The sequence below is a fragment of the Sciurus carolinensis genome, chromosome 7 (assembly GCF_902686445.1).
Source record: "Sciurus carolinensis chromosome 7, mSciCar1.2, whole genome shotgun sequence".
In the NCBI taxonomy this organism is placed as follows: domain Eukaryota; kingdom Metazoa; phylum Chordata; class Mammalia; order Rodentia; family Sciuridae; genus Sciurus; species Sciurus carolinensis.
In genome coordinates, this window is record NC_062219.1 from 32,149,738 (window position 1) to 32,172,972 (window position 23,235).

Below are 23,235 nucleotides of genomic sequence, written 5' to 3' on the forward strand. Positions count from 1 at the left end.
TATTTATTTTTCCTTCTGTTTATTTTGAGTTCCTCTGGCTGCATAAGTGCCCTCTCATTAATCCTCCACAGATGTCTTCTCTGTGGAACTATTTTCATAACACAGGTGAAGTAATGGTAAAAGGATGTAGTATCACATGCTTGTCTGTTCACCCTGTCACTCTCCTGAAAGTCTCCTCTCAACTCAAAACTCCATTCTCCCTCTCTCATCCTGATTCTAGCTGATGATCTTACTTCCTGATTTCATTGAGAAAAAAATAGAAACATTAAGAAAGTACCTACCAAGGTTGCTAGCACTATTTCTAACCTCTTCACAAACTTATATATTTGACACGAAACGAGTTGGCTTGGTCATATGCTTCTCTGCAAAGGTGTTTAGCTATGTGGTGCAGAATGGACAATACAATAGTATTAATCTGGATAGGAGTATCCTTAGGAAAGAACGATGAAGGGTATTGGAGACAAAGACATAATAATTATAAAATCGAAACTGTTCTTAAATTGTGTAGATTGATGTTGTAGTTATATTTGCAAGTATGCATAATGCTTGCATATTGGAACATGAACAAATTATTGTGATGACTTAAATTATTATAGTCCCTAACAAAGAACTTATCATGATGATAACAGAGATCAGTTATCATTCTGTTCTTTAAAGCTCCTGAGAGCTGTTCTAGTTCTATGTTCTAGCATAGCTGTTCTACTGTCAAAGCTGGGAACCCACCAGTTCAGTAGAATGGCTCATTCTTGACAAAGATCCCAAAAGTGCAGCACGGCCATTAACTAAAAGTTTACAAACGCACTCAAAATATGCAGCTCCCCTTAATTATTCATTCTATATCTTACCTCGACATTTATCAAGAGCTTCCTCTTTCAGCCCATACCAACCATTGGAGTAATATGTTATCTTTTCAATATGTACTTAAAAAAGTACATATTTTATTTAATTCTTTCATGGATTAGCCTAAATTATAACAGGGAAAAGACTTTTATCAGTCTGTCTTATTCACGATCTCTCTGATTATTCATGATCTCATGATTTCGCCACTGGATTTGAGAATCAATTATACCTACAAGTCCTACAGTTGTAGAGGAATTTTGGGGAGAAAAGTTGACATTCACCTGTGATGGAGGGAGCAAGCTGGACATTCAGAGAACCCACACAGTATTTAAAGCCAGCCGGTTTTCTGAATGTGTGTAGATTGATGTTGTAGTTATATTTGCAAGTATGCATAATGCTTGCATATTGGAACATGAACAAATTATTGTAATGACTTAAATTATTATAGTCCCTAACAAAGAACTTATCATGATGATAACAGAGATCAGTTATCATCTTTCCAGAATGAAGAGCCCCCAGTTTAGTCTAATTATACATAGTAGTGCAAATTTTATCTGGCATCCCCAAAAATTGAAATATGACCACAGTTGATAATCAGTTCCTCATTTTTAAGCACCTTTTGTACAAAACTGATATTAACATCATATTAGAGTGGGCACAGTGGCACATACCTATATTACAGTCAAAGCAGGAGGATCACAAGTTCCAGGTCAGCCTCAGCAACTTAACAAGACTTTGTCTCAAAATAAGAAATAATAAGGACTGGGGATGTAGCTCAGTGGTAAGGCATTCCTGAGTTCAATCCCCAGAACCAAAATTAAAAAAAAAAAGAAAAAATTAGCTATTGGGAAAGACACAGAAAAAAGAAGAATGCCTTGCCCTTAAGAAACTCTTCATCAAATATGCAGCCTAATGAACAAAGACAGAACCAGAGAAGGTAAGAAAGAGCAGAGGGAGAAAAACAAGAATAAAAGACAAGATTATCCCAACTTCATTGCTCAGACTTAAATGACAATTGAGATAAAACCAAAGAACCCAACATCAAAGAACTTGGAAGGCAGAAAGTCTAGACTTCAGAAATATTTAAATGAAATTCTTAAACCATTTTGTTTCTTAAGTAACAAAAATAATCTACTGAATTAAAAAGTAAAACATTGTGTTAAGTACTCAGTGTGCAAATAGTATACAAAAACACATGTTCTATTTGGAAAATGCTGTTCAGAACAACAGTGGCTCTAAAGGGCCACAGCCAATGCCCTTAACAAGCATGCTATCTCCAGAGGCATACAGCCACAGCTGAGAGCAGAAGCCAAGAGCAGGAATCTGAACAGACATAACCTCCCATGGGGCAGAACAGTTTTCTATAATCTTTCTAAAAAATCTTTAGACCAGCTTCTATGGACCCCTTAGGACCAGGACCCTAATAAAGTCCATGGCCTATGAAAGCTATTTATAAAACTTTTCTGAGAAGGTTACACAAATATATTGTCTCAGGCACTGTGTAACTAAAAGTTATAACCTATTCCTTAGGGAATATCTGAGTTTTAGCAGATCTTAAAACTATCTTTATGTAGAGTAGGGTTGTGTAAAGGAAAAGTAATCCAACTGCATTCTTTAAAATAATATATGTGTATATATAATATGTATTTAAATCTGCTGTGATAATCCTCTATCATTGTAATAATCACCACTATTTATGTTCCAGACACTGGAATAAGCACTTTATATACATCGTCTCACTTAATCGTCACAAAAACATTAAGACAAGTATTATTCCTATTTTATAGAAAAAGAATTGAGATTCACACAAGCTAAATCACTTCTCTGCTGCCCTCACAATAACCAAATGGCAAAGTCAGGATTTACATCTAAGTCCCCTGAAGATTAAAGCAATGTGTGTTCAACAAACACAATATAGATAGACACACAGAAGATAGAGTCATTGCACTGCCCTCTCCAAGTTACCACTTTTCAAATGGACTGATATGGATACCGTAGTTCCCTTTAGTAACCAGTGTGGTGCCCCGTGGTTAGCTCTACAAGTACACCAAAAATATGTCAAATATTCTACTTAAAGTTTTTAGTTTATCAAAAGAGATGGAAATTGTTAACAGTGTCTATGTTCACAATTATCAAAGAAAAAGAAAGGTGTAATAGTTTTTAAGCTCAGATATGCATTCCCCGCTATTTGTGGAGCCCAGAGTAAATCTCTGACTGTATTATGATTAAACATCCATGGTTTTCATTTATTCAAACTCACACTCAGCTCATTATTTCTGATATAGTAACCCTGCCAGTGATATAAGCTGCCAAATAGTATACTAAATTTCAGGTTCACCTTTGGGTCTCTGGTGAAACCATAAAAGCTATATTTATGTATTTGATAGCCTCAAATTTTAATGGAAAAAGAGTTAGCATATTAATAAAATATTCTGTTTAGTACACACAAGTCAAATGTATGCCATTATAGAAAGGTTATTTCTCAAAATAGAATTTTAAGAAGCAATTATTACCCAAAGAAGATTATATTCAGACATGAGGAAATTAAAGCTCAAAGGTTAATTAAAATGATATACAGAAATCCATGGTTTAAAGGTAGGGTTCAGAGAAATATTGTCCAAATCAGACTTCTAAGAACACAGAATTTTAAAATGAAGACAAAGGTTGGAATGCAACTCTTCAATTCAAAATAACCCTTTGACTCCTTCATTAAGAAAAGGTAAACATAGGCATTAAAACCCCTTCTATTTAGGTCTTCATTTTCTCCTCTTCTTAATTTTTATTTTCCAGGTACTCTTCTAATAGCTGGTTAAACATCCTGAAAAAAGGCTAAGAAAGATTATAAGTTTTCTGCAAACAAGAAACACATACATTTATTCATAGATATACTTTAAATGTATTTCAGAAAAAGTATATCCAGTTTGCACATTACAGACCTGTGTTCCTTAGATGCTGCCTCTATAAGAAGAGGTATCAAATTGGATCCTACAAAGGAGCTGAAGTCTTGAAACCTATGGATTTACTAGTATATTATTTTCTCTCCTGCATTGATAGTTGCAGCAAATGCCTACGAGTAGTTTATATTTATATATGTATTTTTATTGACATGAAATCCAGGTTCCTTATTTATTATTAATATCTACTTAGACATCTATGAAAAAAAAACAAAGACGAGTGAGTAGTGTTCTTAAAAAAATTACTACTCCATAAAAAAAAAGATTAAAAATCCTACAACTGTAAAACCAACCTCTTTGTTACACATGCACAGCTTTCTAAATCCCATAAAAATCTCAACATCTGACCCATTTCATTTTTACAGGGAAAGGACTATTACTCTGGAAAATATGCGTAAAAATTTGCAGCATTCAGAGGCATTAGACAGTTTTACTTCACATTTGTTTCCTGTGTACCGTACATAGGAAACACACATTCCTATGTCCACACACAGTAGCACCTGCTGCTACAACTCTGCTCTCCACCAGTTCCCAGTCTTCTCTTTTTTAAAAAAAGGGACTGAGTTGCGCCTCTTTCCTGAACTGCTGAAGTAATGCTGCCATCTCCTGTTCACTGCATAGAAGGTAATGAAATTACCCTCCAAGAGAATGGAAAGAAATTTTTTAAAAAATTTATACAAAATGATAATGTCATAGTAATTTTTAAATTTAATAATTTTTAAATAGAAGTGGTTTTAGAGAAGATTTAGTCTTAATATAAATACTAAATTGGCAGTTCTGATTTTTTTCTGAATATTGTTCTGCTATTACCTAAATTTCAATCATTACCTTTTACAATATAAACATAAGGACAGTGTTAGCTTGTTTTTTCAGGCACTAAAAAGTACTGGTGTATTTATAGCATATTTATAGTTTTCATCCCTGATATTCTTTACTGGCATAAACATGAGTTGACAAAACATAATCCTTCTACAATACAGAATATTGTAATCTTCAACAAAATGACAAATCCTATAATCGGTCAGTATGCCCACTTGTTCAAAGACTTCTTGGGGAATGCCCTGAGATTTGGGCTCTGTCTTCTCAATTGGAAAATGATCCAAAGTTGATCATTTCTAAGGACTCTTCCATCTTAAAAACTGATTCTAACTACAGGTAGAGTCTGCAATGGGAAAATATTATCACATTAGGCCTAAATTCTTTCTAGGCAAGAGACAGCGTGTTTTCCAGAAACAGGAAGGTCACATTTTGTCAGGCCACAAAATTACTTCTAGAAAATAACACAACCAATGGTGATAATAGAGGCAAGGTAACTATTGACATTCAGGAAAGTAACTGACCACAATTACCATTCATGTTTATGTAGGTGACAATATTAAAGAATACCACTTATGTCATTATAAAGCATACTATTATAGTTTACTTTAATTGCCTATATTTTAGATCATTTAGCAATAGCTAACTTCAAGAGGTAATTATGATAGGTAATATATATATATTTTTTTTCAAACACCACAAATGGTTAATCTTTATTTTTTCAAGTACTGAAGATTAAACCCAGGGTGTTCTACTACTGTGCTACACCCCCAGCCCTTTTTATTTTTTTATTTTGAGACAGTGTCTCACTTAATTACTGAGGCTGGCCTCAAACTTGCATTCCTCCTGCCTGAGCCCTCTGAGTCTCTGGGACTACAGGCATGCACCACTGTGCCCCTATCTGGCACTTAAATGGTTAATTTTAAATGAAGCCCATAGTAACAAAATTCCCTTCCTAGTAAACTTTATTCAACACACTGAAATCAAACATGAAGCAATTTGGGAATTCCTAAGATAGTTAAATAAAATAATTAAAAAGTATCCTTTCTGGCATAACTACTTAACTCTTGTTATCAAGGCATCAAGACAGAAATCAAAGAATCAAGAATTCCAGAATCATTTAACAAGACTAAACTGAGAGTTTCAAAGTTATACCACTCAGTTCTATGGGAGTTTGTTTTTACTTAACGTTATTTCCATGTTAAAAGGATTTTTTCTTGATTGTTTTCCAACTTAGGTAAAGTAACATAAATATTAAATGTACCATTTTTCTTAATGTTTGCATTTCTCATCCAAACTAGCTTTTTAATTGACAAGCAATAATTATATATGTTTATGAGATACAATGAGAAGTTTTGATCTATGTATACTTTATAGACTTAATCAAACTAATTATATCCATTACCTTACCCATTTCTGTCCATAATTTCCAAATCTGAGTGCCTTACCAGGAGTACAGAGTTAAAATGCACAGGTAGGATAACATATTTTATTTGGCTACCTTAAGAAAAATTTTTAGCACAATAAGTATAAATCTGTGGACTGGCAATTATTTATTATAAGCAATTTTCACTTTGATAAAATGCTACTTAAGAATATCTGTGATCACCACAGAAAACAACTATTAGAGTTCTACTCAAAGCAGTAAAAGTAGAGTAGGTCAGATAATATTCCATTTATTAATGCTTATTTTCAACTGAGTTACGATATCAATAGATGTCATCATTTATCTTTTAAGAAATAGAGTGAATTTAAAAACAAAAGAATTTCTTTGTACTAATTTATAATGACCTGAATATTTCTTCTTTCTTTTTTCCCCTCCTACTGTCCCTCTCTCCTTTTGTTTTCTCCATCCTTACCCAGCTTCTCTCTTTTCTTCCCCACAGAAATATTGCTTGCTTTTAATATCCTTCATTGTCTACAAATAAACTTTGAACCCTTATTTCAAAATTGTTGTTAGGCTAGAGGGTACTGGATTCATTCATCAGGCAAGTTTCTGGTTCATCAAAGGTCCTGTTGTGTCCTGTTGCTTTGACAGAGAAATAACTCAGCAGTTTTACAACAAAGGAGTTTCTTTGAAGACCACCTCATTTCTTGTCCCATTTTTGCTACAACCCAACAGAACAGTTTCAAACTGTGACTGAATGTTAAACTGATACCTGTGCTACCATCCATTCCCAGCACGCACAGATGGCAGCAGTGTAACAACCCAAGATGCTCTGAGATGTGCTTCATGAGATGGCACTAGGCAGCAAGAAACGGCATTAAAAAGTGCTTTCGATGCCTTAGTCAAGCTGTTAAAAAATCTAAAAGATTTAATACGTATCATTTCTTCTCCACAAGGGGCTCTGAATTCTGCTTTCACACTTTAATGTCTTCTCATATTATCATTTTCATTGTTTATTTTACAGTACAATTTTCTAGCCTCTACATGACAAAAAATTAGAGCATATTTTTATTGAATGATTTCATTTCAAATGCAACTTTGGGGGGAGTAGAAAAGTCTTTAATTTCTTCTTAAACATTATATGTATATTCCCTCCTGAAATAATGGTCAACTGCATCACTTTATGGCTCAAGTGTGGCAAGTACCTCCCAGCAAGACACAACACACACCCATTTAGTGAAACATCTGCTGACCCCCAGAATTCACCAAGTTTATCCAACATCACATCTAAAAGAGAAGACAGGGTTTTACATTTATACCATTTTGTAGGTTAATATTTTATTTTCCCCTTATGGATCTCATATTTATTCATTTTTATGTGCATTTTGTTCCTTTTAACCTGGTGGCAGCACTGTGAAATATCACAGGCATTTTACTCAGTATTTCTCTAACAAGCCAACCAGGTACAAACAGGATTTTTATATCCGTTTGTAAATTTTAGTGAGGGGTGATTGAGTTGAGAGAAGGAAAATAAAAAGACAAATACTACATTTGTGTAATGTTTAATTCACATCACTCGTACAATACTATGCTGTTGGCATATGTCTCAATAAATAGGCTTCAAAAAGGAATTATTGCAGTGTAAAAATAGTTTCCCTGAATTCACGTGCTTTTTACTATTCCCAGGTCTCAAAATGGCTTTTAAAATTATTTTTTCAGACTCTTAGAGCCATGTACCCCATATTGTGATAGGATAAGTTTCTCTGCCCTGCTCCCTAGAGTGGAGTTGCAGAGAAGAGAAGTTGAGACAGCTTGGCACCATGCTAGTCTGAAAGAGGCCCAACCTTAAAGATTCACTTCTGTTGCCAGAGAAGGAACATGAGAAAATAAAAGGTCAAAAGAGGCTGAGGAGTCTAAGCCTAAGAAGAAAGGCCAGAAACAAATAAACATGTCAAACATACTCATCTCATCAAAAAGACGAGAGCACTGGTTCATCCAACACTGTTCTAGGCACTGGTGCTATGGCACAGAACATAGTACATGCTGCCATGAAGCAACTATATTGAGATCACAACCTCCAAAGAACACTGCTTGCCTTGATAGTCCAAATTAGGCCCATTTTCCAGAATGATATTTCTCTGGAAACTTTTTTCTTCAAATAGCACCAGGTATATTCTCAACAGTGAAAGAAAAATTCTTAACAAAAACATACAATCCACTATTACAGATCAAAACCTTTCCCTGTAGGAGTATGTTGTAGAGTTTTGATTTTCAGTTGAATATAAAATAAGTGTAGTAGGGACTAGGGATGTAATTCAGAGGTACAGCGTTTGCCTAGAATTTCCAGGAGGCCCAGTGTTCAAACCCTAGCACTATGAAAAATTTAAATAAATTCAGTAGTGGCACAGGGGGACCAAGACAGGAGGATCTCAAGTTCATAGCCAGCCTCATGAGCCCTTTTGCATCTTAGCAAGTCTCCAAAAAAAAAAAAAAAAAAGGTGGGGAATGGGAGTGGAATGGGGATGTGGCTCAGTGATCAACTGCCCCTGAGGTCGATTCCCTGGTACCAAAAAAATAATAAAAAAATAAAATAAAAAAATTAAATCAGTAATCTCAGCTGACAATCTATAAAAGTATATTTAAAAAATGCTACTCTGCACTGACCTCACTGGCTATAAAGTATATATTCTGTAATAAAGATTTTCGATCTGATTTGAAACCCTGGAATAAGTCTTCAAAACTCATGCTTCTTGCAGACAGACAGAAGTTTAAATAGTCTAAAATGTGATTAAGAAGTACACACTAACAAGGAAAAACATCCATGATACAGTGTTAAATGAAAAATAGCAAGTTACAAGACACTACTGAAATAAAATTTCACTCTTTTTTTTTTAATGGTAAAACTTCATTGACCAAAACTACAGACTATTTAGCCAATTAACATTTGCTAATGTTTTAAAATATGAATGTTGATCTTAAAGGATAAAAACTTTTACAAGATTAAATATGCTAGTTCACTTAAGAGATCTCACAAGGTCCACTTACTTCTGGCTTATGGTATACATCTATTGAAAATCAACTATTAAATTTATAATTTCTGATTTGTATTTCATATAGATAATATTGCAAAGTAAAATTGGTGATCTTTGAAGAAAAAAGGCAATCAATATCAGTCAGTGCTTTCTTGAATTGATTGCTAATTATTAATAAGAAACATTTTATTTATAAAATGTCTTTAAACTATTTCATATCATAATTAAAATAGACAATGGTGGGCTGGGGTTATGACTCAGTGGTAAAGTGCATACTTCACACATGAGGCACGGGGTTTGATCCTCAGCACCACATAAAATTAAATATATACAATAAAGGTATTGTGTCCATCTACAAGTTAAAATATTTTTAAAAAAGAAATAGACAATGCTGTGCAAATTAGGCAATTTCAATTCCTTAAATATTTAAATGTTTAAAATTAGGTCTAAAGGCAAGGCTAATTAGTTTTTTTTTTTTTTTTTTTTTTGGCAACGGTGGAAATTGATCCAGAGCCATGTTTGAGTGTGGTAGGCAAGAGTTACACCACTAAGATACACCCTAGCCCCTAATGTCTATTTCAAGGTATAATTATTATTTTTAGAAGCTTTTTATTCAATTCAAATGATTCCATTTATTTAAAAAAAAAAAAGTCACCAAAAATACTAAATGAAAGCTCAACAATGGCCTGTGTTTTCTCATCCTATTGCCAGGAGAATTCTGGAAATCTTCAAAATGGGAGAAGAATCTTCAAGGAAGAACTGCTATAATCGGTACTCATTGGTTTTCAATGGTAGGTTCCACACCTGGGACCAGCCTCATACTGCCCTCTGCTGGTTTGGTATGAATTCAGTTTTTAAACTGTTTTATACAAGTGCAATTTTATTAACAAGGAGATAAATTGATTCATAAAACATAAAGTGTTTTAAAAATTATATTAATGGTACTTAAAATTAACCCCAATAACATATTGTACCATTACTTCATTAACTAGACGTTTTATTACAAAAATCATAGATTAGAGCAAAGAAAAACAAATGAGAAAATGAAAACCCAAAATGCCCCTTTCCAGAAATAACACCTTGATTTATATATATATATATATATATATACATATATATATATATATATATATTCTCCCAACTTCTTCTCTTATATACTGGCACTCACCTTTATATTCTTTCATCTCCTCTTTTTCTATTTCTACAAAATGCTAATCTATTGCATGTTTGAATAGTTTTAAAATATTCATATTAATAAATGGCCTTTCAGTTTCCAAAATTATAGCACTATATCCCAGCAATATTCAACTTACTAATTCTCCTCCTTCAACCAACAGAAGTATTACTAACAGCTGTGATCAACATGCTTAGAGCTATTCTTATAATTTCTCTCTCCGTTTGTCAGCAAAGAATGAAAAGTTAATAGAACCTCATGGATTGGCAAGTCCATAGAAGGACTACAAGGATACTTTACATGTTTTAGCTCAGTTTGGCTAGTTCATAATTTAAAAAAAAAAAAAAAACAAACCACTTCTCTGGCACATTTCATTCCCAAATTTGAAAAAATCAAATTAGAAATGTGATCACGAAGATGGTTACTGAACACGGAATAAAAATAAATAACCCTATAAGGGTATTTCATGCAAAGTAGGAGAGCTTAGAAACTAGATTGTAATGCCTTTTTTTTTAATTATTATTTTTTGTACTGGAGATTGAACTCAGGAGCACTGTACTACTAGGCATCTCCATTCACTTTTCTTAAATTTACTTTGAGACAGGGTCTGCTAAATTGCCCAGATCCCAGTAGCTGGGATTACAGGTGTGCATCACCATACTGTTTGTAATGCAACTTTAATTAACTAACCAAGATTATGCTATAGCAACAAAGCTGACAGATACATCTCGTTCTCTTAATTTCAATGTGCTAATGCTATTATCTGAACTGCAAGTCACAATGATTAAAAAGGACTTGTGATTTATTTTTGCCTGGGGAGCCTCAGTCCCAATCTTCTGAACACTCTTGATGTGATGTGCTTGTACTTTTGAACCCCAGACCCTAAATACTCACCCTTCCACCTCAAGCACCCCTCTACCCACAGGCACATGGCACCAGCAGTCAAACGTCACCTAAGACCCCTAGAGAAGGATGGGAGAACCTGCTTGCTTCTGTCTTGGGCACCTCCTTAGGTGCCTTAACAATCCAGTTTTAAATTTGTTTTAAATATACACCACAATACAGCCTTTTTACAAGTTCTATGTGGATGTCCTGGCTCATTTTTAAAAGCATTTAAAGCAGTTCATCAGAAATACATAGAAATTTTAACAAAATCAGAACCAAACATTTAAAAACAAAGAAATGGAATACTAGGCTTGGAGGGTTTTTGTTGGTGATGGTACCAGGGATTGAACTCAGGAGCACTTAACCACTGAGCCAAATCCCAAGCACTTTTTGTTTTTGAGACAGGGTCTGGCTAAATTGTTGTCTCACTCAACTGCTGAGGCTGGAATTACAGTTGTACACTACCACGCCTGGCTGACTTGGGAGGTCTGGTATAAACGGGGCTCTTAAGTCTGCCCGTTTGTGCATGAAAACATTACCAAGTACTTGCTAAGACATCTCACTCAGGGTACACAAGGGACGTCACTCAGCAAGATTGAGCACACACAGCAACCAGTTTCATAAAAACTATTTTTACCTGATAAAAGGCAGACATCTGCTTCTGCCCTAACACTAAGGCTTCAATGGGCTCTGGTGAATTGTTTCATACAGAAAAGTCAAAATTCTGGCTTGTCACATTTGGGCTGCAGTTTGGAGGATGATCAGGAGCTGTCCAGGGGGAAATAAGTACCTTCAAAAAGATAGTCATGAAGACATGGATATGATCATTTTTTAACTACAACTGAGCCTAGTCTGGATGAGTAACTGATGACTTACAACATGAAAATCATCGGGAACTATAATCATCTAACTCATAGAAGCAGCTGAGGATGCTCCAGGCCTCTGGCTAAGTAATTTGCTTCCAATGACTGATAGAACACTAGGTAGAATGGCACATACTACATACCTTTTCATTAAACAAAAAATGTTTTTAAGGTGACAAAAGTTCACTTATTTAAAGCACAAAAAATTTGAGGTACACATGGGCATTAATGTGCGGCTGATGCACAAGTCTAAGACTGAGTAGAGTGAAAAGATTTGAGAATCACAGGAACCTATGGATGTTACAAGGCTGCAAAAACTGGGCCTGGTGGTACACACCTGTGATCAACTCAGGAGTCCAAGGCAGAGTAGTTCAAAGCTAGCCTCAGCTATTTAGGAAACAAAATTCTCAAAATACAAAAAGGGTTGGGGATTAACTCAGTGGTTAAGCACCCCCAGCTTGTTCCCACAAAAGTGCATCTCCATCTCAAACATTCCTAAGATTGCCAATGCTTGAACATGCATTTTTAGAAAAAACATGCCACACCTTAACACTGGTGGATTGGGTTATACATGTATTGTTCTGGAACTGCTCTCATATAACATTTGGGACCATTTAACCATGAGTATCACATTTATGGAGGTCAGCGAGCTCTCAGCTACACTGGAGATCATACCAATAAGCATTCAATATCATCTTTGGCTCAAGTTTAAAGGCTTAAGTCACAGATTCTTAATCGGAGATCTCATAAAAGTTTAAATATATTGGTCACCTTCTCTGAGACTAGGTTATGTTGAACCATCTCTTCAGTGACCAAAATCTTAGATCAACAAAAACTAGGATATCATGTATCCCAGAGCCTAAATTCATTTGTTGATCTTTATACTTTTGTAATTGCCCCGATTCTGCCAATCACTGTCCATACAGGATTTTAAACTGAAACTACCCACTTTCCTAAATTCAGTCTTTTTCTCCAAGTTTTAAACTGGTCTTGTCAGTGATACACACCCAAGACACATGGTAAAGGATACCTTCTATAAGGCCTATTTCTGCTTAGACTGCTGAAGTTTAAACTTGCTCTGAAGTTTAAACTTGCTCAAGTTAAAACTCTGTATCAAAGATTGATTTTTACCTAGGAAAAAAAGTTAAACATCAAGTTGTCTTAGAGCATGCTTCCAGAATTTGCTGATTTTATAAATTAATTTCCCTTCACTAACAAGGATCTTATTGTACTGCCAAATAAAAAGCCAGAGGTGAGGAATATGAATGAAAACTTTATTTGCTCATTTCTTGCATTTGAAGTACTCTTCGATGACATCCTTGGCCTGAGATTCTTTGCCATAGTCCTTAAAAATAAAAAATAGATCATATGCAATTTCTTATTAACACTTCAGTTTCACCCAAGTTCTAAGCACTAATTACATACTAAAGTCTTAAAAACTGAATGTCTTATGAAAAATGTTCCTCATCACTATTTGTAGCCATTTTCAGGGACCTTAATGACTTCAGTGTCCTTAAGGCTCGTAACATGGCATTATTATTGCCAGCTTTTCCTAAAATTTCTGCAGAAACACATGCAGGTAAGCAGATTCACTAGCTGGCTTTTAGAAAAATGTCTTATTTTTCTTTTCAAATATGCAAAAAATGTGTCAAAACTTTTGAGAACCACATTATTTTCCTCTTAAAAGGTCCTCGAATTTATCTCAACACAAGGATATACACAGCACAACCTTCAACCCAGATACTGACTTACCTTAACCACTACACAACTGCAACCAACCACTTTACGGGGTTTGCCTTCTCGGTCAATTTTACAAAGGCCTACCCATTCTCCTAGTTTCTTGTTATCATCAACCTATTGGGTAATTAGAAAAATGAAACTTTGTTATTAGCAGACATTAATGTTACTAACAACAGTATATTAAACCCCAAAGGTAGCTGCAGTCAGAAGGGTGACATGGCATTTTCCTCATGGCAATTCAGTAGAGGGAGCCAGTTGTCATCATGCACAGCACCAAGATCACTAATAAGCACTCTATATCATCTTTTTCCTATGCCAACATCAAAATTATTTTTGCAGGTGTAAGATGTTTTGAAAATTGGCTTTAAAACATCATTGTCAGTCCCAAGAAATATACACTTGCAAAAAGCAAAATGTACCTGGATATAAGACATAGTATAAATAGCATGACAAACCCAATTATCACAGTGCAAATTAACATACCTTAATAAGGTTGATTTGGTGCTCAGCACAAAGGGCCTCCACCAACTTGACATACATAGGCTCATTACAGTTGGATGCGAGTACACAAAGATGGGCCTGGCGCCTGAAATGCAAAGTGGAACTAAAATGAAGACAAAACTCCAGGTCTAAATTCACTTCTTTTTGCACTAAGGGTTGTCTTTGCTTTGGCTACACTGGAAAATATAATTAACAACACACTACATAGCACATCATATCTGCACAAAATTTGTTCCTTCTGACAAAACTTTAGTGCATGTATTTGTAATGTTACCCACAGGAACACTAAATACCAATCCCCAGTAAGTCTTTCCTCTAAATGTTGGGCTTGTAGAGGGGAATTTAAAAACTGGCCAACCAAACCTTAACTTTCTTATACAAAACCTACTACGTAAAAATAAAAACTACTGCATAGCAAGAATTGTTACTGGAAGAAAGTGATACTTAACACTATCAAAGCATAATTATTGTGTAAGACTGATACCAGGACTTCCATAAGATTCAACTGGTCAGCTTACTTCAGTGAACTGAGCTGACAATTTTTTCTGGCATGAAGTCCTTACAACACATTTAAGTTCGGCTCAAACAGTTACACAGTCCTAGAATACACACAAATACATTTACAAGTAACTCTAGATTCTGATAAAATTTCATTATACTTACGCAATTGCTCTTAAAGACCAAACACTTCTGCAACAAACATCAGCTTCATATTCTAATTTAACATAATGCTTGATTAACTAATTCCTACAAATGAAATGAGGCTTAGGATCCTCAAGACAGAGACTAAAGCCACAGCCTACAGGTTTGTCAGACTGCTATGTTTCACTCATGAAAGGAGTGAAGGGGTATCCGACAATTTTAAGTCATCATTCAAACACTGTAGTTTTAAGAATCAACTGCTTGCCCCCATTCCAAACAGCAACCCACACATTAGTGGGCTATATAGATCTGAGTTCTGATACCTTTTCCTAGGTTTCCTGTAGAACGGCTGCCATTCAGAACTTTTGTGCTAACACCATGAACTTCACGCTTTCTTCCCTCGGCTGCAGTTTTGTTCCGGCTGCAACAACCCACAGTATTGAGACTGATAAACGTACTTGTCTAAGGCTTTGGCAGCTTCGCGAATTCCACGTGCAAGGCCATCGTGGATGAGGGCGGTCTTCAGCACCTCTTGTAAAGCAGTATTGACGTCCATTACACCTCCAGCAGCAATGCTGAAACACGACAAATCAAAAACGTCAGCCAAAATTGGCCAACATTTAACTCCTGGGGACCCCACAAAGACGTAGGTGATATACGACAAGCGCGCTATGGCGCCTCAGCGGACCCAGTGCGGCGCGGACGGCTCTGGGCCTATACCGTACCCGTACCCAAAACCTGGCCCCTCAGGCTCACCCTTCCTCGGCCATGGCGGTGGGTTACGGGTGAAGCCGAATCTTGAACGGACTGAAAAGCAAAAGCACTGATTAGAGGCTTTTGTTTAAACCAGATACTTATCACCCATCCATGACAAGCCACCGAGCCCCACGAAAACCACCGTCCCCAGACGTAACTCACCCCGAGCCTCCGCCTCCGCGCGACTCCGCGGCGGCAGGGAAAGAGGCCGCACGCGTCCGCATGACGGTATTTAAGGGTTTTGCCGGATTCCTCTGCGCATGTGTATTCCCGCCCACAAAGAAAGGTGGCTCTTGCGGTGCCGGACTTCTGAATTTTCTGTTTCCGGTTTGAGACCGTTGAAACGCAAGAACACAGCGAGATCCCCGCCTTTGCCCGACCAGTCTTTGCGCGCACAACAGGCACCACACGGGCAGCTTCACGTCGTCCTAACCCGCGGGGGGGCGTGGCCTTCGGAGGACCAGAGAGCTCATCCTACGGAGCGCGCGAAGAACCAAATCTTCTTGTCGCGTGGTTCGATCTGGCCCTGGGCGCCCAGGCGCTCTGGGTCCCTGAGAACATCAGTTTTAACCCTTTCCACACTACGTTGTAATTTCCTGCCGGTTTCACTAGACCTGGTCTTCCTGAGGGTCACGTTTTGCACTTTGGTTTCTAAATCACTCTGAGTATCCATGGATGTGTCATTCTGTGGGCTCGCCTCATCTTTGTTTCCCTGAAACGGGATCCAACACGTTTTCGCTACGTCTAAGCACTTAGCAAACCACTTTGCAGGCGGAATGTTAGTTGAGCTGAGCTCGTGGCGCGGCGGTCGGTTCCGTTTCAGTGTGGTGGGTACGGAGTCTTCTTGACCGCACGGTTGTACGGAGTTCCTCGTCCACGCAGGGCAGGGCTCCTGTCTTCCCGCCCACTCTGTCATACCCGCGCGGCATCGGGTTCTATGGGAATGAAAAGCGTAGCGTTTGCAAAGTCCAGGACTCGGCGAGTTAGGGATGCAATTCGGAAAACTCAAAACCTCCGAAATTTTTCCCCTAAGAATGATGTTAAATTTTGAAGCGATAGGTCAGTTCCCCAATCCACTTCTAAAGCAAATATACGGAACAGCTGGATAGGATCTTATTTTTCTCTTAACAAGTTCTGATAAGTTGGAAAAGCCAGCCAGTAATTACTGAGGGTTTGTTAAGGACCCGACTGGTAGGTACAAAGCAACAGGAGGTTCAAGAGTGCTGTGAAGAAAACGAAAATGGTCCATGTGATAAGACTGTGGGGAGAATGCCTAAGGTCAGAGACGTCCTGGATTTTAGTAAATCCGTGGAGTTCAGTTTTAGCTTTTCAGTTGCTTTGACTTTCGTTTTAAAAGTGTTGGGTCCGATTCTTCTGTGTGTATCTTAAACAAATGTTTGTGAAGCTTTCGCTTAAGAAACAAAAAGCCGGGAATGTACCCGCCGCTCCGCATTTTTAAAGTGGGATTAAGATTTGAGCCCAAGATTAGAATGCCTAAATGCCACTGGGGTGGAACAAGGTGGCCTGGGATTAGGGAGTGGGGTGATGTGGAGAAGAGGAATTCCAGTTTATAGCAGCTTTTGAAAAGAGCTCCAATAAGGGATTGGATTCCAAACAGCAGGGGAGAAGAGAGTATTCTAAATGGAAGAGAGTAACGGCAAGGCACAGATGCCTTCTTGACTTTTTTGACAGTTACCAGTAAAACATTTTTATATTTGAGAAAGAAGGTGGTTAGTAGTGTTTAAGCACCCTTTTCTTTATCTAAAGTTTATTAAAGTTAATGTGTTAAGACCGAACAAATAAGTGATACAGGGATTGCCCAGCACCTCAAAAAAAAAAAAAGCAAAGTTAATGTAAGAACAAGAAGAAAAGTAAATGTGCTAAGCATATTATATGTCATTCCCCCCAAAAAGAATCTTACAGAAGAAGCAGGCAATTTGGTAAAGACACAGGAAATGTAAATATGGAAAATAATTTGTCCTCAATGCATTTTCATGAAGGAAAAATAACTAAAGGCCTTTTAGGGTAGTGGCTTTAGTCCTGGGGTTCCCAGTTTAGTATACCAACCAATTCAAATTTGACTTTTCCTCTTCTAACAGTTGCTAATCTGTTCTGTTGACTCAGATATCATGTACCTGTGCCCTCATATTTTACCCAATAAATGCCTTTTCTATCAGCCACAAACCTCCCTCCTTAGAACCAAACCCACATTTTTTTAAACATCCTTAGTTATATAACCAGTTCTAACCCTCGAAATAAAGTTAAAGGGCACACTCGCAATTTGAGGATTCTTTAATATAGGTTCTTCAATTCACTTTTTAAAGTTTACCATCTTCAATTTTAGATATTGGCAAAGGTGGAAGAAAATAAATATTGACAAGTTAGTAACTAATCACTCTTATACAAGCAGATTATCACATTTGCATAATGTACACAAATATGAGTCTGAAATTGTACTTATAAAAAATAAGTACAGCCAGGCATAGTGGTGCCTGCCTATAATCCCAGGAATTGTGGAGGCCAAGGCAGGAGGCTCAAATTCATGGCCAGCTTAGCAACTTAGTGAGCCCCTATCTCTAATAAAATATAAAAAAGGGATGCAGGGATGGGGATCTGGCCAGTGGTTAAGCACCCCTGGGTTTAATCCCCCATACCAAATATATAAATAAATAAATAAGACTTGAGGATGTAACTCAGTGGTAAAATTGGTTCAATCTCCAGGACCACAAAAAATGAGGTGGGGGCGGGGCTTGGAAGCTTGGAGTATAGCTCCATGGTAGAGTGCTAAATTCTTACTGGGTATTTTCTCCCTAGATTGTAATAAAGACTTTACGTGCTAATGCCTATATTAGCTCTCCTTAACAAGTAAAGAAACCAAGGCTTAGAGAGTTGTCCAAAGTCAGATAGCTAGTAAATGGAGAAATTGGTGTTCAAGACCATAGTCCTAACCATTCAAGCCATTTGAATGATTGCCCAAGTGTGGGAGGGAGATAACAGAATTCAAGAATGACTGTATCTCACATTCAGTTATGATACAACTGTGCTACACTAAAAAGTTGCATAGACGGAGAAAGAGAATATTGCAGTCAGAAAGAGCAGTAGAAATTTGTATTTCAGAATCGTCTAAGTTTAGCCATTATATATTTTATAATTTGCTAGGGCTGTTGTAACTAATTATCATGAACTGCCTTTAAAAAAAAAAAAAAAGAAATTTATCATCCGGCAGTTCTGCAGGATAAAAACCTGATATCAAGATGTTGGCAGGGAGTTATACTTCATCTTGGATATCCCAAGAAAACCACTTTCTATTGAAAACTTAAAATGTCCCTACCCTTGGGGATAGAAACGATATATGTACAATAGATGGAAATGAATGTTGAGAAAAAACAGGAAAAAGTTATTCTGATGCAGCTCAGGAACATAAAGGTTTAACCCTCATTTGTTATAACATGTACTATAGTTTTAAACATACTAAAGAAACATTAGTTGTAGACAAAGATTTGGATATATTTCCATTGTATCAAAGCAACAATCAAAGGAGAAAGATAAGTTGATAAGAAGGAAAATAATTAAAAAACAAAATGAGAAAGTAAAAGTGAAATAGTTAATACAGGCTATTGGTAGCCCTGTAGCTTATAAAGTTAGTATGTTAGGTCTTTAATTGCAAAACCCAGTTTATTGAGGAAAACAAATAAATGGTTGTGGAGGGAGAATGAGACTGATTATTATATAGCCAAATATGAAACCTATGACAATAGTTTATATATTTTGAGGGTTTTGTGAAATTTCCGTGTACATTTCATAAGACTTACTACTGTTAACCTAAATTAAAAAAAAAAAAATCAGAGGGAGACTTTCCCTAAGAAAAATTGACATTTATTTGGGAATAGCCTTGAAGTGGGAATAACAGAACATTGCAATGTGTGCATCCCATAATAAACTGTGGGTATATCCAAGAAGGCTTAGATAAGAAAAACTTTTTAAGACGAAATGAGAGTATTACATCAGCTCATTCAAAACAATAATCCTTGACTACAGTGAATGATAACAAGAATGGTGTCAGTCTGAGAAAGAATGGATAGCTACTGGCCAGATGTCCTGGTAGAAATACTTTTCACATAAGGTTGTGGTGGCCTCTGTGAAAGCTTGTGGTTCTGATAGTGTTTCATGATAGTTACTGTTAGGCAATCATGCAGAACTTCTCCTTCATAACCTCTCAGCTTTATTTATTTATTTTTGTTAGTATTAACATAAGCAATTCCATTTTGATATTGCAGCTTCACATGTCATTCACACAAGAATATTTCCTCTTCCACTTATTCCACATGCTACTTAGCACCAGATGTGGTAGATGATCATTTCAGGGCTGAATGAGAGTTCATGGAAATTAAACATACTATTGAAGGTAGAGCTAATACTTCTGAGTCAGATCATTATGAATCAGCGACATGATAATTTATAAGTGAAATGAGCAGTAGTGGTCAATAGCAAACCCTAAATTAACATTAAATGCTTTCCCTTGAAATATGAGGGCCTGGGTATATGGGACTCCAGCCCCCAGTGCTGCTTCCTGTAGAGTAACTCTGCTGTTTTCTGTCTGATGCTTCTTTTTAAAAATTGGTTTTGGAAAGACTGGAGATTCAAGGATTCTTTGACAGAGATTCTCCTCCCTTCCATTGTCTTATGTAGCCTTAGTCAAAGCATTTCCAGTCTCTGGGACTCAAGTATGTCGTCAAAAAATGAAATGAGGTATTGATGAGAGATGCCCAATTTGGACGTCTGTATCATTACTTTGAAATAATTTTAACTGATAGAAAATGTTGAACATCTATGCTGTCTGCTATGTTGGATTTCTGATTTGCCTAGTTTTCAGTCACCTGACACAGTTATAGCTGATGCCAGCTTTGATCCTCAGTCTCCAGCTTACAGATGATCTCTTTATTTGTAAATGACAGTTTTTGCTTTTTAAATATTAGGACAAGTAAGCATCTTATTGTGGAAAATATAGATAATAATATACCAATTACAGTTCTTTGTAGGCAACAGAATGAGCTCTGACCAACAGAAATGAACAACAAAAAACAGCAAAAAAACTAAACCAAACCAAAACAAAAGAACATTTTTAAGAAAGATACCAGATGATTCAGAAAGGGGTTGCTAAATTGGGGCATACGGCATAGGATCATTTCAAATTCACTGGAAGGTCTCAGGTGCAGACTTAAGGTGGTAAACCAGTGAACTTTTAGCTAAATCAATCTGAAATCATCCAACTTCAGGAAGGGAGAGAGAGAGAGAGAGAGAGAGAGAGAGAGAGAGAGAGAGAAGGAGAGAGAAAGCAATCAAAAAACAATCAGGTTGCAATGACCTGTGGGATAAATGTAAAAAATCTAAAGGTCTTGAATTTGCAGTTGGAATGTATAGATCTAACATGCTGTATATGCTGTTGAAGGGCTAGGAGACAAAAGTACGAGATAGAGTTATTTGAAGAAATAATGCCCAAAAGTTTCTCAAATTTTGTGAAACAAATAAATTTACAGATTCAAGAAGTTCAGTGAATCTTAAGGGGGAAACACACACACACCCAGGGACAATAAGTGAGCTGAAACGCAGTGGTAAAGAGAAACAGGTACATTATAAATGGGAGATGAATAATACAAAATTTCATAAATTTCCCTCAAGAAATTATAGTAGCCAAATAACAATAGATCCACATCTTGAAAAAGCTAAAGAATAATGTTCTTTTTTGTTGTTGTTGTTTGTGGTGCTGGAATTGAACCCAGGGCCTTGTACATGTGAGGCAAGTACGCTACCAACTGAGCTACATCACAAGCCCTAAAGAACAATGTTCACCCATATTTCTATAGTAAAAAGACTCTTCAAAAATGAAGAAAAAGAAGTGAAAACATCACTAGATAAACAAAAATTAACAGAATCTATCACCAGAGGATCTGCACTTGAAGAAATGTTATAGGAAGTTATTCATGTTGAATGAATAGTTCAGAAGAAAGGTTCAGATGAAAAGTTCAGATGATCCAGAATGAAACACATTGGAAATGGCAAATGTGATTAAATTTTTGAAAATTTTTTCCCTCTTAATTGATAAAAAAAGACCGCCATGGCTGTTTAAAGCAAAAATTATAATATTGTACTATGAGTTTTATATCTTCATAGATACAATGCTTTCACCAACAAAAGCATAAAGAATGGATAAGGAGGTGGTGGATCTGTAAGATTGCAAGGTTTTACATGAAGTGTTACAAGATTAAGTAGTCCAGAAAAGTTAGGAATATGTATTAAAATCCCTAAGCAACCACTAAAAAATAATTGAAATAGATATAAACGAATAAACTAAAATGGAATTCCAAAAAGGTTTTTTCAGTTAAACCAAAAGAAGATCAGAATAAAATGAATAAAAACCAAAGAGGATAATATAAACAAATAATAAAGTGGTAGACTTAAATTCAATCATGTCAGTATTAACCTTAAACAAGGTATCTAACTAAACAAGTTTCAAAAAATTTCAAGATTGAAATCTTTCAGACTAGTTCTTTATCGATAAAAGAATTAAATTAGAAATTAACAGAGCTTCGACATTGAAAAAATTAAATGGTATACTAAATTCAAAATTGTAGTTGGAGATTTGAATATCCCTATCTCAGCAACTGATAGAACAATTAGACCAAATAAGTAAGATCATAGAAGTTATGAACCAAACTTTAACTTTGACACAATTGACTTTTGTAGAACACTACACCCAACAATGATATAATATTATTATTTTCTAGTATATATGGTACTATTTACAAGGAGAGAATGCATTTTGGGCAATAAAACAGGGTTTCAATAACTTAAGATGGAAATCTTCCAGAATAGTTCTTTGACTACAACAGAATTAGATTAGAAATCAATATAAAGATATCTGGAATCTCCAAAGTAATTGGAAATTAGAAACATAGATCTTATTAACTTGTGGTTAAAAGAAGAAAAAATAAGGGAAATTAGTAAATATTTCAAACTGTGATAATTTATAGGATGTAGTTAAAGCAATGTTTATATAGGGAAATTTAAAGCTTTACATGTTAGTATTAGAAAAGAGGAGAGGGATAAATCAGCAGTGTAAGGTTCCACCCTAAGAAACATGAAAAATAAGAATAAAATGAACCAAAGGAGAGTAGAAGGAAGAAAAAATAAAAAATAAGAGCAGAAATCAAAAATATAGAGGTCAAGCAAATAATTGAGAAGACTTAAAAAGGCAAAGTTTGTTTGAAAAAATTATCAAACCGGGCACAGCATAATTATACCTGTAATCCTAGTGGCTCTGGAGGACTGGGCCAGGAGGATTGCAACTTCAGAGCCAGCCTCTGCAACTTAGTGAGGCCCGAAGCAATTTAGTGAGATCCTGTCTCTAAATAAAATATAGAAAAAGGGCTGAGGATGTGACTCAGTGGTTAAGCACCCTGGGTTCAGTCCCCGGTCCCCTCCAGAAAAGAAAAGATCATCAAGATTTATTACCTCTAGCTATACTGTCCAAGGCAGCTGGGCTTCAATAGCAGAATACCATATAGACTGGGTGGTTTATTAACAGCAGACATTTATTTCTGATGATTTTGAAGACTGAAAGTCTGAGGTAAGGGTGCCACTGTGG

General features: G+C 36.1%; 1 protein-coding gene and 3 non-coding genes across 4 annotated transcripts; all 4 read right to left on the reverse strand.

Annotated features, from left to right (window-relative positions):
- Window positions 1-13,204: 13,204 nt before the first annotated feature.
- On the reverse strand, window positions 13,205-15,858 carry Rps12 (ribosomal protein S12). The gene is made up of 6 exons (XM_047558324.1): window positions 15,753-15,858; window positions 15,591-15,641; window positions 15,293-15,409; window positions 14,175-14,277; window positions 13,704-13,805; window positions 13,205-13,296 (listed from the first exon to the last, which is right to left on the reverse strand). The coding sequence occupies exons 2-6, from the start codon at window positions 15,602-15,604 to the stop codon at window positions 13,234-13,236; spliced, it is 399 nt and encodes a 132-aa protein (XP_047414280.1). The 5' UTR covers window positions 15,605-15,641; window positions 15,753-15,858; the 3' UTR covers window positions 13,205-13,233.
- Window positions 13,424-13,554, reverse strand: LOC124989841 (small nucleolar RNA SNORA33). Its single transcript, XR_007109657.1, has one exon. It is a non-coding gene; the product is annotated as a small nucleolar RNA SNORA33 (small nucleolar RNA).
- LOC124989846 (small nucleolar RNA SNORD100) lies at window positions 13,888-13,963 on the reverse strand. The gene has a single exon (XR_007109660.1). It is a non-coding gene; the product is annotated as a small nucleolar RNA SNORD100 (small nucleolar RNA).
- Window positions 14,998-15,071, reverse strand: LOC124989825 (small nucleolar RNA SNORD101). The gene has a single exon (XR_007109643.1). It is a non-coding gene; the product is annotated as a small nucleolar RNA SNORD101 (small nucleolar RNA).
- Window positions 15,859-23,235: the final 7,377 nt, after the last annotated feature.

Bases quoted from the DNA above. Each gene is read 5' to 3' on its own strand.
- Rps12 (XM_047558324.1), bottom strand. The intron at 14,278-15,292 runs GTACGTTTATCA...TTTGCATTTCAG, and splicing joins GCTGCCAAAGCCTTAGACAA to GCGCCAGGCCCATCTTTGTG. The intron at 13,806-14,174 runs GTATGTTAATTT...ATTACCCAATAG, and splicing joins ACCAAATCAACCTTATTAAG to GTTGATGATAACAAGAAACT.